The sequence below is a fragment of the Malaclemys terrapin genome, chromosome 15, assembly GCF_027887155.1.
Source record: "Malaclemys terrapin pileata isolate rMalTer1 chromosome 15, rMalTer1.hap1, whole genome shotgun sequence".
NCBI lineage: Eukaryota > Metazoa > Chordata > Testudines > Emydidae > Malaclemys > Malaclemys terrapin.
Genome location: NC_071519.1, coordinates 22,813,648 through 22,832,830, shown reverse-complemented (window position 1 = coordinate 22,832,830; position 19,183 = coordinate 22,813,648). Strand labels below are relative to the sequence as shown.

Here is a 19,183-nt window from a genome sequence, read left to right as displayed (position 1 = left end):
GTCAGATAAGTCACTGTTCAAATACACAGTATTAGTGCTGCGTAAGCACTAAATGTCCTTCCACTCTTCTCTTTCTCCAGAGCTCAAGGGAGAGAGGGAGTTAAGGAGACCTACTGAAGGTGACCGATCCCCAATGCCGGCCTCACTCCAGGACTCTCGTATCGGATTCCACTTGACAGCTCCACAAAGTTTTTCCCTTCTAGGCAGCCCTGGACTCTCCTTTGAAGTGCCCCCACAGGGGAGAGTCTGGCAAGAGAAGTAACTGCCTGGAATTTACACGCTGACATTTCATTTGTTTGTGAAGAGCCGAGCATCATTTTTCACCCCTTTATCATCTTCTGAGATCAAGGTGGGAGAGGCAGGAATCCAGGAGAGGATGTGCTCGCAGGACAGGCTGCGGAAAGGGGCAGGGAATCTCTCCCACCTTAAATGTGGATGGGATCAAGCTACAATAGGTGGGCTTTTGGGGTGCTACCACAGGATAAATGAGAGTGATTCATGATACGTTCCTGTCCAGGCCAACAGCAAAAAAATATTTAATAAGTTCATGGAGGACAAGTCCATCAATGGCTATTAGCCAAGATGGTCAGGGACACAGTCCGGTGATGACTGCCAGATGCTGGGACTGAACAACAGGGGAGGGATCACTTAATAATTGCCCTGTTCTGTTCATTCCCTCTGGGGCACCTGGCATTGGCCTCTGTCGGAAGACAGGATACTGGGCTAGCTGGACCATTGGTCTGACCCAGCATGGCCATTCTTATGCTGTGTAATTGCACAAGAGAGGCTGAGGTGGTCTCCAAACTGAAGTTCCTATAAGAATCCAAACCGTTGGGGGCTTATTCAAGGTTCGTCCATCGATAAATACCAACGTCAGCAACTTCAGAGAGTTCTGGCCCTGCCCCGCTGGCTTTAGTAGCAAGCACATGGCTGAGAATTCATGAAATACTTTGAAAACATCAGGGTAATAACCTGTGGGGAAAGGGCTGGCCTTTGCATAGTAAAGAAGCAAGCCTCTCACGACTGAAGAACTGGATGGACAAACCGGCACTTGTCTGCGTGTGAAATGAACGCGATGGGCTCACCCTGGTCCCTCGTGAGAACATATCGGCATCACAAAGCCATCACGCACTTTGACACAACTGGTGACAAGGAGAGGACTACAACTCGGATATCAGAGATAAGATGGCAGAGCTGCCCTGGGAGCCCATGGAAGGATTAGGAGGGGTTGCTGCAGATTAAGGTTGAGGGGCATTGGCAGAGCTGAGTGGGAATCCCAGGAAGGAGGTGCATGGACAGAGCTGGGGGAGTGGAAGCCTGATCTGGTTTATTTGATCTTTGAAGCTTAAAGCCACAATTGGGCAGGGAGCAAACTGGCGGCTTATCTCCAGGGCCTGGCCCAGGCAGGAGGGTCCTATAGCTTTCTTCCCTTGACTGCTGAGGGCTGTAGCTCATATGTCTTGAGGGAAATCTCTCTTTCTCTGACAGGCAGGTTACAAGAGGGCACTCAGCAAATCCATCACCGAGATAGCCCTGATGGCCACTGAGGAATTCAGGAGAGCTGGCTTAACCGCTCTGTCTCTGTTGTTCTCCAAGGGGCAGCCCTAGGTTGTGGGGGCCTATGTGCAGCGAGACACGAGGAAACTACCCAGTTTCCTCCCCACCTGTTGCAGTGGCCTGTAGTGAGTCAGTTCTTGGCGACGGGGCCCTGTTGGATTCCACAGGCCTAAGGCCAACAGTCTCTCCGTCATGTGTGGGCAGCACCACCATTGCATGAACTCCTGACCACTGACTTCAGAGGCAGTCGTGCCCATGCCTCTGCCAGGATGGCCAGGCCCCTGTATCCTGCCCGCCAGGGATGGACATCGATCTCAACTCCTCAGACAGACTGGCTCTACGCTGCCCTTGCGGCTGTCCATGGCTCCAGAAGATCAGCAGCATGACTTGCCTATGTGCCAAGCGGGCGTCACGGCAATGCGTAGGAACACCCGGGCACTTCCCATCATTCAGTGCTTTGGACGTTCACGGCTGATGCTCTTAAAGCACTTTAACAAACCACCAGGGAACTAATCTTCATACCCCCTGGTATTATGAGCCTCACTTTACACTGGAGCCCAGATAGGGTAAGTGACCTACTTTAGTCAGTGGCACAGCTAGAAATAGAAGCCAGGAGTCCTAGCCTGCCCCCTGCAAGTCCTAGCCTGCCCCCCAGCCTTGAGAGGTGAGTGGTTCATCTCCAGCAGAGGGGGAGCCCTGGTCTGATCTACTAACTGCTAGACAGCAGTGCTGCTGACCTGGCTTTCCCACGAGGGACAGAGGGTACTTAGCTTAGTCTCATGTAATCTGGTTTCGATAAAGTAGGATTGTCTGTTGCCAAGCAAGTCGGATCTCTGTGATCTCGCTCCTAGTTTATGCCCTTTAACTTTCCATCTCACTCTTTCTGTTTTTGTATTTTTTGTTAAATCTTGTCCAAGGGAAACAGTGAGCAGCATGGGGACCACGGAGCCTGACTGCTTTCACTCATGCTGGTGCAAACCAGGAGTAACCCCGCTGAAATCAACAGAGCCACACCTGTCTAGAACTAAGGTAAGCGAGACCAGAACCAGACCCTCTGAAATCCAAAGTGTCAGGGCCTGGATTCTGTTGGGAGAGGGAGGGAAAGCCCCATCACCATTTCCAGGGAGCATTGAGGGCTGCAGGTCTGGGTGTTCACAGCCTGAAGGAGGTATGAGTCTGTTCATTATTGCATTGCTTCTGAACGGCACCCCTGGTCCAGTGGTTAGGATGCTAGCCAGAGACCTAGGTTCAAATCCCTGCTCTGCCTCTGACGTCTTGTGAGTCACTTAACTGTTTTGTGACTCAGTTTCCCCATCTGTAAAAACGGGAATAAAAGCACTTCCCTACCGCATAGGAGTGTTCCGAGGATAAATTCGTTAGAGGGTATGAGGCGCTCAGGTACCATGCTAGCAGGGGCCAGATAAATGCCTTAGATAAATATAGGGGAAATATGCATGTTTGCGAAGGCTGCAGCAGCAGCATCCAATGTATGAGGCACTAGATGGGGAGTCAGGAGACACAGACGTACCGTGGGACCCTTTTCCGTTCACTTCCCCTCTCTGCGGCTTAACCTCCTCATCTGTACAAAGGGGTACGTATACTGACCTTCCCTTTGTAAAGTGCTTGGAGCTGTACGCCAGGAAACTACTAGGCAGGGCAGAGTTGTAGTAGTAGCAGTACAAGTAAGGGCTGATGCCTCAAACTGGCCAGACAAAGCCAAATGCTGGGCCCCTTCTGTGAAGGAGCCAGTGCTGAGCTGAAGATGGCCTCGTGTTTCCAGAGCAACCATTTATTCCCGGTTCTAGGCTCATCTGCTCCCTCCTGGAACCGAGTAGCAAAGCAGCCCTTGGCTGCAGTTTAGGTAAGTCTGCTTGAGTATCTGCCACAGGCAGAGCCACTGAGGGCAAGTGGCCTTGGTTAAAAGGGGCGAGGGCGCCGTGGGGACACACCGGGAAGAACCCGGCCTTCGGAGTCTCATTGCTCTTTTAAGAGTTCCTGTTTCCTTGCTGGCTGAGAGCGCTCTTGGCTCCCTGCCGAACACCTGCACTGACACACTGACCCACTTACTGCTGCGAACCTTGTCCGCTGACTGCAGGGATAGATTAACAAGCAGCTCTTACCCGGCCCTCCTTTAACCTCTGGGCCTGGGTTCAAATCTGAACCTCAGCCTCCTGGTGCCATTCCCCTTTGAAATGCCAGATGGCAGCGCCACACCCCCACCTGCCGTGCCCCTCACCCCCACCGAGAATCCCTCCTCCAGCCACACTGGAGGTCCAGCCAGCTCCCAAACCTGGCTCGGAAAGGTCAGCGAAGGGCCACAGAGTGAGGGGAGTTTCAAAGAGGAGTCGGCAGAGTAAGAGATTCCAAAACATGGGATTGGGGATGTGTCTGGGGGCTCCCAGAGTAACAATGGGATAGCATCTCCTCTGTACGGGGAGAGACTCTACAGAGAGCAGATGGGGACAAAGAACAGAGGAGAGAGGGAGAAAAGAGAGAGGGGCAATTAGGAGGAGATGGGGTTACAGGTCGTGGGGAAGGGAAGGAAATAGGGGGAGTAAATGGGAAGAACAAAAGAGAAAAGAGAGTGTGAGTTTGCAATGCGAAGAGCCTGACCCTCCACGGCCTCGTGTCAGCATTGGTACTTGTGCAATGAGCAGGTGTGAAATTGCACCATTGGTGCAAGCGGGTGGAGACTCCTGGCCTCGCAGCGTTTTGCACCCACCTTGCTCAGGTGCAAGACAGGAGAGGACCAAGCCCAAATGTGCAGGTGGGCAAAGCATATTCCTAAATGCAGGAAGATTTAGCAGTAGCAGCACAAGGGCAGATTGTTATTGGGACTACGGGGAAGAGGCAGGAGCTATGTACTACGGGGATGGCAATTTATAGACGCCTAGATAGGCAGACTACATGTTGGAAAGAGGTAGCAGGAAGAATCCAAAGCAAGAAGATTCAAACAAATCCAAAACAAACTATTCCTTCCCTAAAACAGTCTCCTTTCCTACCTGAATCCTCAGAGATCTTGAGGCTAATGGATTCTTTAGGCTCGTCTAATCTGATCTTCTGCATAGCACATGCCAGAGAATTTCCCCAGAGATTCCAGCATCAAGCAATGTAACATGATTCCACCAGAACTCAAGAGGGGGCTGAAAGCATCGGAGCCTGGATTAGGGAGAGCTTTCCCATCCCACTGGAAGCCAGGAAAATGCTAACCGCATACGCAAGTGTCACCCATTTAAAATCCCCTCAGCTCTGGCTATGATGGGAAAGGGTGGAAGGTGGAAACAGCCCAGTTACAGCTGCTGCGTCCAATGGGATTTGCAGAATGTTCACAGATAAGTCATGGTCATTATTTCACTTTGTCTTGGCTATGCTGAAAATGATACTAGTACCGGTCCAAGAATGGGATTTTACAGTAAACTAAGGCCTTGCCTGGCACGCCAGCACCCTGCCTGATCCAGACACAGCTCTCCTGGTCTGGCTCTGCCCACTGGTCCTTTACAAGGTGATAATACTTTGCTCCAACAGCCCTCTCATTCCGAGGCCCCGAGTCTCACCATAACCCTGTATTTCCAGCCACTTCACAAATAGGGAAACTGGCGCACAGAGAGATGAAGTAACTCATCCGGGGTGACACAGAGTCAATGGCAGAGCAAGGCAAGAGAACCTATCCTTCCCAGCTAGACCGTTCTCTGCCCCACCAAGCTGCGCTCGTGGGAGATGAAACAGACACAGCCAGCGTGCTGCCCACACTCCTTTCTCAAACATCACGGAGGGTCGCCAGGGGGTCTACATGCTTCTTTTTGATTTGCCCACCATCGTGAGATGATGAACTGGGCAGCAGAGGTGTTCCGCCATCTGAATCCAATAACTCCTGAGCTAACGGAGTATAGAATAAGAATTCCCCCTCGCCTCCTTCTTGCTAAGGTAGATAGCTCTGTGCATGAGGGCGTTCACTTTCTAAGGAGGGGTATTTCTTCTCCGTCCCTTCCTAGACTTTCCTAGCCCCCTCCATTGTGTGGCTGTTGGAGAACAGCCTACACAAACTGTCATTGCCGCAACTTGGCAGGCTCGACAGAGATGCCACCATCTCCACATAGGGCCCGAGCAATTGCCTCTCACCAGCCAAGCATGGCAACTGTGGTCCCATCTCCCATGGGGTCCATAATCCCATATGATACTCAGTTTTCTCCTTATCCCCACTAGAGCAACTCAGGATTATGCAACCACTCACTGCTACCCCATTGGATTTCTCCTTCCAGGCTTGGCCGCCTCCCCAGTGATTCATAATCCGTGTCTTTCCAGATGCTTTGCCGGTTGGCTGCAGGGAACCTTGCAGCAGTTGTGTCAAACACTCAGAGGATGGAACTTCCTCCCTCCTCCGCTGCATGTTTTCTAAGCTCCCCACCCTTGAGTCCATGGGTAATGGAATTCTATACCCTCTCCTGCCTCTGGTGCACAGCAGTAAAGGGAACAGCTGTTTGGCAAAGCCAGCCATTTAACGACAGTAGATATTTTAAGAACTTCCATGGTCATCGTTGGCAGATGTCAAGCCGGACAAAGCTGCAGAGCATCCGTTTCCAGATGGTTGGAAATGCAGCCAAGTTACGGGACGCCGCTTGCAGACCCATTCTCCATTCCGTAGGTGCAGTCACAAGGGACAGCTGTGCATCTTAACGCCGTATGCTCCAATGGCCCCTTATTCAAGCACCAGCTAAAGTGGGAAGATCGAGATCTCTTGCTCACACTTGCTTGGCAGACCTGAATTGGCCAGATGCACAGAATGAGTCCACCAAGGACATATCCGCAATCCAGAGCAACTGACATCATAGAAAACAAGGCTGTGCGGGAGCGCCTGATGCCAGATTGAGAAAGGACAACTCCATCTATCAGCGACTTGCTGACTACAACTGGAAACTGCCTATCAATTGGCCTTTAAACGAAATAAAAGTTACGGGTTTATGTAACAGCCTTTTGGCAGGAAGATAAACTCTTGGGTACCAGGAGACCACAGATGGACGAGTTCAGGGAAGGCAGATGTCTGTGTTGATCATGTGCCCTTGCATTGGGGTTTCAGGAATGGACGGTTTTGTCATGCGTAAAAAATGGAGCCAATGTGGCAGCACGTGCATGTTTAAGGCCAAACTCATCCCTGGTGTAACTCCAGTGACCTCAACAGGTTTATGCCGGGGGGAATCTGGCCCATTAGGGGACAGTGTCAACATGCTGCCTGTTCTTGCAACAATCGTAAACCAGGCAGGGCCTGAAGCAAAGCCCAATTGAAGCGCTTGGCTTCAGCAGGCTTTGGATCAGGCCGTCTGCCTTTGTTCCCATTTAAAGAGATTCATGCCCAGCTAAAGGACGTGGGCTGAGGAGATGAATTTCCATCGCTGAAATTGTCACTGGTTTTGTTGCTACCATTCCAGGGTAGATCAGAGGTCACTAGTTGTTGTCACCGGTCTGTGGTGCTCATATCATGTTGATCATTAAGTCTTGTGGTGATCGATAGCCTTTCCTTCCATGAGTGCCTTACTAGGACGCAAGTTACGGAAATGCCCCCACAGCTTCCGCTCCGGAATCTAATTCCCCAGAATAAAGAGAGCAGGTTGGCAGGGAGGTAGAGAAAAGAGAATTGAAGAATCACTGTCACTATTCTATGCGCTTTTTCCCTATTGTCCAACCCACCCTAGCTGATTGCCATGATATCGTGTATTCGTAGACATTTCCTCTCTTTCTGACTAGCCTCTTTCTCCTGCCTGACATCTTCCATCGGTGATTTCCAAATTCAGCAAGTAACATCTCACCCCATTAATGTCTATAGCCACACGGTATCACGGTCACTGACCTAAATCCGGGTCCCACTGAAGCCAGTGGCAAAGTTCCCATTGCTTTCAACAAACAGGATGAGGATTTGGTCCACTGAGCCAGATTCTGTCCTGGTTTACACACTGTGTAGGCACTGCAGAGGGGTAGCTGAGAGTACAATCTAGCCTATGTCCGTCTGAAGGCCCAGCTAGGTAATTGGAGGTGATTAGTTAAGTCTGTCAATAGCACTCATCACTGTAGCAGAAAGGAGAAGCTTCAATATACACATAAGCATCCGAACAGCAATGTGATGTGATTCAGCAAACAGCAGCCATGGGAAAGGGAGTGCAAAGCCCAGAGTGCTTTAACGAGTTGGGGTGAAGTATTCTGAGTATTTTAAGGGGCAAATATCAAACTTGATGTGTGCAAGCATTTCCCATGGGGAGAAGTGGGATTCCTCCCAGGGATTGAAGGCAGTCAGGAGCCCAGAGGCTGTCTGAGTGTGGCAGAGTTTCTCCAAGGAAGTTTCAAGCATGTCATCTGTTTGCATCCAGTCCGAGCGGGCGGTGACTGAAAGTCACTCGTTCCCATCTGCTGGCTGTTTAGGGGCCCATGCCAAGTGAGCTGCCGCTCTCCATCTTGTTCCCATTGCACAGTTAACCAGGCGGCAAAATAATCATCCCAAACAGCATTGACATTGGCACCATTGCTGGCGGCATCAGCTGAGTCCAAGGACTGAATGAGGCAAAGAGAAAGAAACACATCAAGTCTAATGCTTCCATCTCTCAGCAGAGCCTCAGAGGGTCTCCCTCCAGACCACAGGAGCAGGGGCTGTGGGGAAGCCATCTCCACTGCTGCCTGCGCCGTACTTGTTCTGTGGACAGAGAGAGGACTCCAGCCTGCAGGGATCTGACACCTTTCACCAGCACTAAATTCACTCAGGACCAATGGAGGAGAGCGAGTTCCAGGTTCTCATGGGGCTCTTCAAGCGAATGAGTCAGAGGAAGTGTGAAGCTGGGAGAGGCTCTCTCTTTGGCAGGTGCAATGCACGGCACCGGCTCCAGGCCTGAGCTTTCCAGCTACTCCCAGCTGAGGAGGAAGGCTCGGAAACCAGGGCCGGATGCGTGCTCTGCTTCTGAGGCTGTCCTCAGATGGACTCGAGCGGGTTGCAAAGAGAAGCAAGTTCCTGTGCCCTGTCGGGAGCCCCAGTGTGACCCCACCTCTGCTGTTTTGTATCAGAGACTCAGGAGCTGTGATAGATACTAGTGCTGGGCGTGGGGGAGGGGGGTCTCCTTCCTGTCAGATATAAAATACCTGCAAACTGGTGGCTGGTGAAAATGCACCAAGGAGAAATTAGTGACCATGAACGGTTTGCTGGCGGCACTCAGCCTGTGACAGTGATTTTTCTGGGCTGTTGTTCAGAAGGCATTCCACGCATGCCATGCATCCAGCAGAAGCCCTGGGCTGCCCTCTCGTTCTAATTCGACCCTCCGCCCTCACCATCATCTTTGCCCTCCCAGCCCGAGTTCGGGCCCTTGAAGAACTCTGTAACTGGCTGTGTGGGAGGAGGGTTGTTATTCAGCGTTCCCCCTGCCTTTGGAAGTGTGAATCAAGCTCATGACCCAGATGCACACGCACAGCTCGGCTGGAATAGCTTCAGCTGCCTTACATTTCATCATTAGAGCGCCTCCTACTGGCCCTGGGGCGCACCCGCCGATTCAATGCTAAATCCACGCTAGTGCTTCCTATCACTCAGCGCTTTCTGGGAGGCTGGAGCTGGGGGAGACCGGGCCGTATTGGCAACAGCAACCAGAATAGACATACTGTAAGTTAAGTGACATTGCAAATTCCAGCCTGCGCTTTTGCGCATGCCTCAACCCGGCCTGCCTTTGCTAGGACAGTGTAGCTCTCACCTGAGCCGCTGCAGGGTTGACAGCGGAACGGGGCTTGCTTTGCGCCATCCGCGCCGGAGCGAATTGAGCTTTGGCAGGAGGGGGCAAGGGGCAACTTTGCAGAAAGGGCGCAGTGCTGCGTTTGGCCAAGGGCCGTGTCCCAGCCAGTGCCAGGGAAGGAAAGCCTGACCCGCTTCTCCCCACTCCTGCGACCCCTCCCCTCCCTGCGCGCGGCCCCCCGACCCACCTGCTTGGTGAAGAGGATGGCGGTGTCCCAGTACTCGGGGTGCTTGTCGCTCACTTTGTTCCACTTCTTCTGCCAGGCGCAGAAGTTCCGCAAGGTGAGCGCCGCGTTCCCGGTGACCTTGGGCCCCTTGTCATCCTGGCCGATGACCAGGAACTTGACCACCGCGATGTTGATGGGGTTGAGGATGCTGGGGTGCTTGTAGAGCCTGGCCGCCGTGGCCATGAGGGTGAGCAGATAGTGCTTCAAGTCAGCCCCGTGGAACTTCACCATGGACTCGTCCGCCACCACCAGCGTCTCCACGTACCTGGGGATGGAGACGAAGCGCTTGGAGCGGCCGCTCTTCCTGGGCAGCCTGGTCTCGTTCAGCTGCTTCTTCCGCTGCTGCTGGGAGCCTTTGTATTTCTCCAGAGCTTGCAGGATGGCCGGGTTCAAGCTGGAGCCCACGCCGCACCTGGAGGTGGGGTCTCCGGCTTGGATAGGCGCGCTCCTGCGCTGCAAGAGGTGCTCCCCCTGGCTGTTCCGCAGCGCCCCGTTCCCGGTGTCATTCCGGAGCGGGCTGATGAGATATTCAGCCCCTCGGTACCCGAAAGCCCCCCGGAGTCCCCCGCAGAGGCTGAGGGCTGCGAAGGATTCCCGGTCGGAGTTGACATCTCCGGAGTAGAAGCAGCGCCTGAGGTCGGGGCGCTCCCTGGCCGCGCTGGGGGATGCGCCCAGGTAGTGGATGGCGAAGGCGGGCGCAATGAACTGCGCGTCTGGAGTCAGGTTCAAGTAGAAATCCTCCTGGAAAGCGGTGATCTGGAAAATCACCCCCTGGGGGCTGGGCTCCTCCGGGCCCCTTTTGAAATATTGCCGGCCATTGATGTCCGGGTCTAAGCGGAGCGGGGTCACGATCTCGCTCTCCAGGGGGGAGCAGAGCGAGGGCAGGACCGCTAGGCACAGCCCAGAGATGCCCAGCAGCAGCAGCATGATCCCAGGCGCTGCCGAAGGGGATGGCGAGGCGAGGGGGCAGTTTCAGATCAGCAGCCGCAGCCGCTTGATCCAGGCATGCGAGGGGGAAAGAAACAATCAAAGCCTGCACCTAAACCCGCTCGCACCGGTAATCCAGCTGCCAGGGACCCCAGGAGCGCGCTCTTCTCAGCACCAGCCTCGCCAACTCCAGCGCCCGTGGAGGGGCTACCCAGCCCCTGCCCCCCGTACCTGTCTTTTCAAGTGCATCTGCTTTTCTGGGGGTTTATATACATTTCTGTCATGGGCAAAAGAGCGAGGATTTGTAACCAGAGTTCGGGGGGGGGGGGGGAGGGAGGTGCTGAGGGCGCTTATTGGACCTGCCCTCAGCCACTTGTAGCTCTCCAAATACTATTATCACTGCACAGGGCTGCAAGTTTTTAAAGAGGCAGAGCAGCTTGTTACCAAACTGCTAGAGTTGCTGGTGTGCTGGTGTTATTCTTGGCCTTTGCTCCCCTTCTCCTCCCCTGCAGCTGGTTTGCACTTTGTTCCACTTTGGGGTTGTTTTGGCAGCTTTGGGTTTTTTTTTATTATTATTATTATTTGTTTGGGGAGGGGGGTTGTTTTTGATTAAAGTCCTGCCTTCCCTGGGTCTGTTGTCCTTCTTTATTATTGTGTTTGTTTGTGGCTGCTTTGAGAGGAGATCTTAGTGTTCTGACCCTCCCAAAGTGTTGACAGCTCAAGAAGAAGTGCCAAGGGCATGTTATGTAAAAGGGCTCGCTAGGAAATGCACTAGAGGGTCCAAAAAAGGCTGCATTGTGTCTCCCTTCTCCTAATTAGTGCTGGCTTTATCCTGCTGAGAAGCGATTAATCTTCACTGCTGACCACTGGTTGCAAAAAAGGTTCTTTAAAACAAGAAAGCTTTCTGTCATTGCCCTGGCAGTTTGGAGATTTGATTTAAAATTAGTGTTACACCGAGTTCTGCCCCTCAGAACCACAGCCTGAGCTTGCCTCCCCGGCACTCGCTGAATAATGCCTTTGATCCTACTGAAATCAGTGGGCTGGCTTTCCTCACAAGGACACAGCATATAATGGTGTCACCCCAAGAATGTCCCAAGGAAGGAATATTGGCTTCTAGAATCGCAGTTGGAACTGGCTGGAATTTTTGCCACAAAATTTTTTTTTTCACCCCAAAATACCAATTTCTCGAATCCGAGACTGCGGGTGGGGAAAGGGAAAGAACATGAGAACATAAGAGCGGCCATACTGCATCAGACCAAAGGTCCATCTAGCCCAGTATCCTGTCTTCAAATTGTGGCCAGGTGCTTCAGAGGGAATGAACAGAACAGGTAATCCTTTTGTTTGTTTTAAACTTGCTGCCTATTAGTTTCATTTGGTGACCCCATAACACAAGAACTAGAGGTCACCAAATGAAATTAATAGACAGCAAGTTTAAAACAAACAAAAGGAAGTATTTTTTCACACAACGCAGGGTCAACCTGTGGAACTCCTTGCCAGAGGATGTTGCGAAGGCCAAGTCTAGAACAGGGTTCAAAAAAGAACTAGATACATTCATGGAGGATAGGTCCATCAATGACTATTAGCCAGGATGGGCAGGGATGGTGTCCCTAGCCTCTGTTTGCCACAAGCTGGGAATGGGAAAAAAGGGATGGATCACTTGGTGATTACCTGTTCTGTTCATTCCCTCTGAGGCACCTGGCATTGGCCATTGTCGAAAGACAGGCTACTGGGCTAGATGGACCTTTGGTCTGACCCAGTATGGCCATTCTTATGTTCTTATATTCTTAAGTGATCCATCCCCTGTCACCCAGTTTGGTTTGGAGAAAGTTCCTGACTTGAAAAAGCATTGAAAAAAAATTAAGTTTTGAAATTGTAACAAGGTCCTAGTTCGACTTTTTCAAATGGAAAAACTTTGGGTTTTACGGTTCAAACCGACTTTTGTCTTTTTTGAAATTTCACTTCATTTCAACTAAAAACAAATTTAAGAACGAACAAAAGGGCAAAATCAAAATGAGACCTTTCAAAATGATCAAAGGGAAACATTTCAATTGGCCCAAACAAAAAATAATAATAATAATTTGTTGGTTCATGAAATTTTTCAAGATTTTGATTTTTGACCCAATTCTAGACAAGGGATTTTTTTTTTTAATTTGGAAAATTCTCACAGGAGGGGAAAACAATTTCCTTTCTGCTCCCCCATCACAATTCCCTTCTGCTCCCCACCAGCCTCCTGGGGGTTAGTAATTTGCAACTGGCCTATACCAACAATCAGTTAATACACACACTTTTAGCTGCACCAACCAATGAATGGAGAGGGTGGGGTTAAGTCTCCACCCATGCCCCTCCCCGAACACCTGCTTTGATGGGAAAAGGCTGGAATTTTCAGAAGAGCTCTGCTCTCATTTAGAGCAAAATACATAGCTAGATTTTCAAAGCAGCCTGGCACATTGGATGCGTAGTGCTTGAAAATCTTACCCCATCTGAGCACTTAGCCCTGTTTACTTTCATACACTCAGGCTCAAGGTCAGGGTTGCCCTGGGGCATAAGGGCTCTTATTCTCTCCTCCTCTGCTGCATTGATGTGCTGTCCAAGTCACAATTTAGCCCAGTGAACCAAGGTGGCAGAATTTGGCCCATGGTAAAGACACCTGGGATCTTCAGAACAGGGTTTAATGTTAGAGGAGATGTGCGGCTAAATCCCCTGCACTGTCTTGCAAATCTCAGCCTATGTGCCTTTGACAATAACTGCCCCAAACAAAACCTTCAGCACACATACTTCTGGGCATGTCCCATTGCAAGGGACACAATACAATCCTTGGGCTATTTGTCTGGTTTGTAATTCCAGTACCTCATTCCCCACTTCCCTCCTATTGTTAATTACATGTTTATTGCTTCTTGACTTGCATTAAACTGCAGTCTCTTTGGAACAAGACCTGTTTCTTACTCTCTGCGGAACAGCATCCAACACAATGGGGCCCTGATCCTGATTGGAGTCTTTGGGAGTAATACTAATAATGAAGCTATTACAGCAATGAGCACATTGGCTTTGATTCAGCAAAGTGCTTAAGCACACAAGGAGTCTCCTGGACTTTAATGATGCTTAAAGTCGTGTACTTGCTCCTGTGCCTTGCTGAACTAGAGTAGTGTCAATAGATGTATGGAATGGTGTCTGCGGGAGTGTAAGAGCCTCAAATGTATTTAAGCTCCTAATTTCCACTGATCCTTTGAGAATCTGGGCCTATAGTGTCTTTGCCAGCTGCCAAAGCACTGGCGGTCATATTGCATGGAACAATCCCGTACTGATCGGGAGGGGTGCGCAAGGTGACCAAATAGGTTTTTTCCATCTTTGGCTTCTCTCATTCCATGCTAAATGGTTTTATGCTTGAATTAGACACATGCATTTAACTAATGCTCTACAGTTAGCTGCTTATACATAAGTCACGTATTCAAAGCAAAGCCTTGTTTTTGCACCACCGAGTTGATTTAATGGTAAATTAAGCTGGTCTTGTAGACATGGTGGTTTTGATGTGATTTAAAGGATTTGGCATGGAAGTGATGGTAGCAGAAGAATTCTATGCATTTCCAAAATATAAACCAACAGTGCTGCCTAAGGGAGAGTGTGAGCTTCATGGCCTGCAGTCCTGCCTGTCCTAGCACCAGGATCTCACCACTGATTGGATTCACCATCAGGTCACCCCATAAACTACCTTCTAGCTGAACTTGTGACCCAAAAATCAGACTCGATGAACCCATAATTTTAGCTAATGAACTCAGTGACTTTAATGAATCAAACTCCGTTTGTACACCAGCCAAAACTCAGCAGTAACTTGAGTTCAGCTGGGAATTCATACTTCATGTTTCATGTCAGACCTTTCACATTTAACCCAGCTAAACAGAGTCCTGCCTGCATGCTGATAGCCTGGTAAACTTGGGTTCTTATCCGAGGTTTCTCTTTTGCATGCTGCAGTCAGAAAGTAATGAGCGGAGGAGGGAACCCCTCAGAGAATCTCACACTGCACCTGATAACACATCAGACTCTGGGTGCCCTGATGTGGACGAGTTTTGAGATGGACTCAGAAGCACAGTTAATGAATGTGCAAGAGGAAAAGGCCAGGTTTAAGTATGAGCAACTCAAGATGCGACAGGGGACCTGGCTTCTGAGGTCCCAATGCTGGAGAGATGAGCCTGAACCAAACTCCTGGATCCAAACACTCTCAAAGTCCAGGGATGCTCAGAATCTGAATTCAGATCTGAATGTGGCACTGGGCCCCTCGCGCTACAATGGACCGAAATAAACCTTTGGGAACGGGACACCCCTGTTGGGAGGGGTTGAACTCCAGAGCTGAACTTTGCAGCTCAGTACTGTACAGCACCTGGCACCATGGAGCCCTGACCTGACTCCTGTAGGCATGACTGCAATATAAATAGTAATCAGCTCCACTGAGCTGACCTGGCTACTCCATTCAGGTCAGACCTCCCAATCTGACACAGACACTGCATGGGAGTGGTGGACAACTCTCCACATCATTGGCTGGTCCCCTGGTATCTGAAGGGATGTCCCTTATCTGGAGACTAATGTCACACATCCCATTTGGATGCAGAATGCACCGTGGGTGAAATTCGCACTGGTGCAGAGGGCCAGGACAAGGTACAAGTTAAGTCCTACGTAAGCTGGATTCTGAGGCCTTTGCTCAGTGAAGAATGATACAGGGTGATTCAGCCATACGGGCAGGGAACAGAAGCCTAGGGGATGCCACCATTTAAAAATCAGCCTTTTCATCTCATTGTTCTTCATCCCTTTGACATACAGGGAATTATCCCACTACCTGATCCCTTCCTCTGGCAGCAGGAATGGAGGGGCAACTCATAACCCAGTTCTCTCTCGCCATGGCTCAGCTGCTGGGGATCCTCACAGATCAGAAAGCCCAGCGGAATCCATGACTCAAAGCTCCCAAGCAGAGCACATGGGCATTTTGAACTTGACGTTTTTTTGCTCTAATCTAACCCTCCCACTCTGTTTATTCTAAGTGACCACATGTCTAAAGAAAACAAAACCCTGTTATTTTAACATGCAACTCAACTCCTGTTTTTTCCCCTGTGCGTCAAACTTGGGATGGACCGGGCTAGTGTCATAGAATCATAGAATCTCAGGGTTGGAAGGGACCTCAGGAGGTCATCTAGTCCAGCCTCCTGCTCAAAGCAGGACCAATCCCCAGCTAAATCATCCAAGCCAGGGCTTTGTCAAGCCAGGCCTTAAAAATCTCTAAGGATGGAGATTCCATCACCTCCCTAGGTAACCCATTCCAGTGCTTTACCACCCTCCTAGTGAAATAGTGTTCCTAATATCCAACCTACATCTCCCCCACTGCAACTTAAGACCATTGCTCCTTGTTCTGTCAGATACCACCACTGAGAACAGCTTAGCTCCATCCTTTTTCTACCCTTCAGATAGTTGAAGGCTGCTATCAAATCCCCCCTCACCTTCTCTTCTGCACCTAAATAAGCCCAGTTCCCTCAGCCTCTCCTCATCAGTCATGTGCCCCCAGGGGCGGCTCCAGGCACCAGCGCAGCAAGCGCATGCCTGGGGCGGCAAGCCACGGGGGGCAGCGTGCTGGTTGCTGTGAGGGCAGCAGTCTGGCAGCGTTTGGCGGCATGCCTGCGGGAGGTCCACCGGTCCCACGGTTTCGGCGGCAATTCGGTGGCAGTACGCTGAAGGCGCGGGACCAACAGATCACCCGCAGAAACGCCGCCGAATCCTCATGACCAGCGGACCACGCGCAGGCACGCCGCTGAAGGCCGCCTGATTGGTGTGCTTGGGGTGGCAAAAAACATAGAGCCGCCCCTGTGTGCCCCAGCCACATAATCATTTTCATTGCTCTCTGCTGGACTCTCTCCAATTTGTCCACATCCTTTCTATAGTGGGAGCGCCCAAAACTGGACACAATACTCCAGATGTGGCCTCACCAGTGTCGAATAGAGGGGAATAATCACTTCCCTCAATCTGCTGGCAATGCTCCTACTAATGCAGCCCAATATGCGGTTAGCCTTCTTGGCAACAAGGACACACTGTTGACTCATATCCAGCTTCTCGTCCACTGTAATCCCCAGGTCCCTTTCTGTAGAACTGCTGCTTAGCCAATTGGTCCCCGGCCTGTAGCAGTGCATGGGATTCTTCCGTCCTAAGTGCAGGACTCTGCACTTGTCCTTGTTGAACCTCATCAGATTTCTTTTGGCCCAATCCTCCAATTTGTCTAGGTCCTTCTGGACCCTATCCCTACCCTCCAGCGTACCTACCTTTCCCCCCAGCTTAGTGTCATCCGCGAACTTGCTGAAGGTGCAATTCATCCCATCCTCCAGATCATTAATGAAGATGTTGAACAAAACCAGCCCCAGGACTGACCCCTGGGGCACTTCGCTTGATACCGGCTGCCAACTAGACATCGAGCCGTTGATCACTACCCATTGAGCCCGATGCTCTAGCCAGCTTTCTATCCACCTTATAGTCCATTCATCCAATCCATACTTCTTTAACTGGCTGGCAAGAATACTGTGGGATACCACATCAAAAGCTTTGCTGAAGTCAAGGTATATCACATCCACTGCTTTCCCCATATCCACAGAGCCAGTTATCTCATCATAGAAGGCAATCAGGTTGGTGACGCATGACTTGCCCTTGGTGAATCCATGTTGACTGTTCCTGATCACCTTCCTCTCCTCCAAGTGTCAGGCACTGGTTTCTGGCCATAGCATCCCAGTAGGCTTGAATGGGGGCTTGAATATCGGACTGGGAGGGACCTATTTGGTCACAGATGCCCATCCCCTGCTATCACAGGCAACCCTGTCATGGAAGCCTGCTCATAAACTTAGCAAGCTCCAATTTAAAGCTAGTTCGATTGTTTACTCTGACTACTTCCATTGGGAGGCTGTGCCAGAGCCTCCCTCTGATGGTGAGAAACCTGCTTCTAATTTCCAGTCTCAGTTTCTTCCCGGCCAGTTTACCCCATTTGTTTGTTCTTATGCCAACATCGTCCTTTAGTTTAAATACCTCTCCTTTCCCCCTGCTTCCCCCCACTCCCCCCCAGGGTTTACCACCTGTCATAGGGTGACTGGTGTGACGCTTCTCAGAGCACCCAGGGCTGGGAGTCATCGAGTTGCTACCTCCTCCAGTCTAATGGTCTTGTCTATGCCAGCTGGGTGTCAGCTCCCTAATACAGCCAACCTGTCAACTGCTTAAGCACCCACCTCTGAACCTGCCCAGCTGCCGAGTCCCTTCAAAGTGTCCCCCTGTGGTATCTAGCCCTGACCACTGGACACCCACAGACATCCCAGATCCCCTGTTCCCAAAGGAGCAGTGTAGCCCCTCAGCCCACCGCTCCTATCCCACACACAGCAGGCGCGTTCCGTTCTAGTGAAACAAGAGGACATTTTGTTTAAGAAAAAACAGAGACTCCAGCTGAAACAAATGTGCATGCTGCAAACATATAGATATACTCAAAACAAAATCAGATAACTCAAACTAGGGCCTACACTTCCTAATCGTCACCCTTCCTACCCAGCAAAGTAGATCCTCACCCCAAAGTTACGTCTTTTGCAGTGCTTGCTAGCCCCACGGAGCCAGGACCCAATCTTTCAAAACTCAGCAAGATACATCCTCAATGAATGGATGCAGGGTGTCTTTCTCCACCCTGCAATATACCAAATCCATCTTTTGTCTTTATTCACAGGCAGGGCCATCCCTCTCTATTGTAATGTTCCTTTTTACCTCCAAGTGGGTTTGATTGTTTGCAGTTGTCTTTGAGGGTTTTCCATTCACTGTTCTGTGATGGGGCAAGGGTAGACAATTGAGCCTTGCATTACATCACCAGAGGAGGGGTGACAACTCCCTCCCGCTGGAATGGGCCCTCCCCAAGACACATGATTCCCTGGTGACTAGCTTTTACTCCAAGACCACAAGGCATAGTTACATTATTCCCTAAATATTACCCCTACACTCATCTCACAGGGATTAGGAGTATTCATAAATTACAAGCTTTCAGGAAAGCCCTCACGTGCTACCCTTCATGGATAAATACCATGAAAGTGGTGTATTAGGTGTAGTGAGTTTGTCAGGTCTGAGGCAAGAGTTGCTTGTGAAAAACAATGAGCCCTTTGCCAGTTGGCCCCAATGGCACAACTGGCCCTTTAAGAGAGAGTGCTGTCCAGTGTACCTGTGACTGGTCAGCTGCCTCCCAATTGGGCTTCAGAGAAGGCACTGGGGCTATATAAAAGGCCTGCGGCTGAGCTAAAGTTGAAGTGAGGAAGAGTTCAGGTGAGAGCTTCCTGAGAATGGAGGAGAACTGGATGGAGCAGCAGAGGGGAAAAGCTGCAGGAAACTTGAAGGAGAGCGGTACCTGTAAGCAGCTGGTGATGCGTGCTGTGGATAGTTGTTTGGAGGACTGGCTAGAGCTGGGGGATCCTGCTAAGTTGTGGGGAGGCTTCAGCTGAGGAGTGAGGGGAAGAACCAGCATAGTCTGTGCAAGCCAGGCCTAGAAGCAAGGGGTTGGTTTAGGGGTGGTGGTCCCCAGGAGTGGAGGTAGACATCCCAGGTGAGGGGGCTGGGGAGTGAAATGCTGTGGGGAGCCATCTTGCAGGAGTCCTGACTTGGGGTCCAAGAAGAAGACTCCTGGGAAAGAAGTGGGTCTTGGCACTCTCTGGTAGGAGGCCTGCGGGGTGGAGCCCTG

General features: G+C 50.8%; 1 protein-coding gene across 1 annotated transcript in view; it reads right to left on the bottom strand.

Moving 5' to 3' along the window:
• ADAMTS15 (ADAM metallopeptidase with thrombospondin type 1 motif 15) overlaps positions 1–10,787 on the bottom strand; it is a 31,358-nt gene extending 20,571 nt beyond the window's left edge. The window contains exon 1 of the mRNA XM_054005637.1: positions 9,499–10,787. Within this exon, the coding sequence (XP_053861612.1) occupies positions 9,499–10,464 (966 nt within the window). The 5' untranslated portion in view covers positions 10,465–10,787. The remainder of the gene's footprint in view (positions 1–9,498) is intronic.
• Between the last annotated feature and the right edge of the window lie 8,396 nt (positions 10,788–19,183).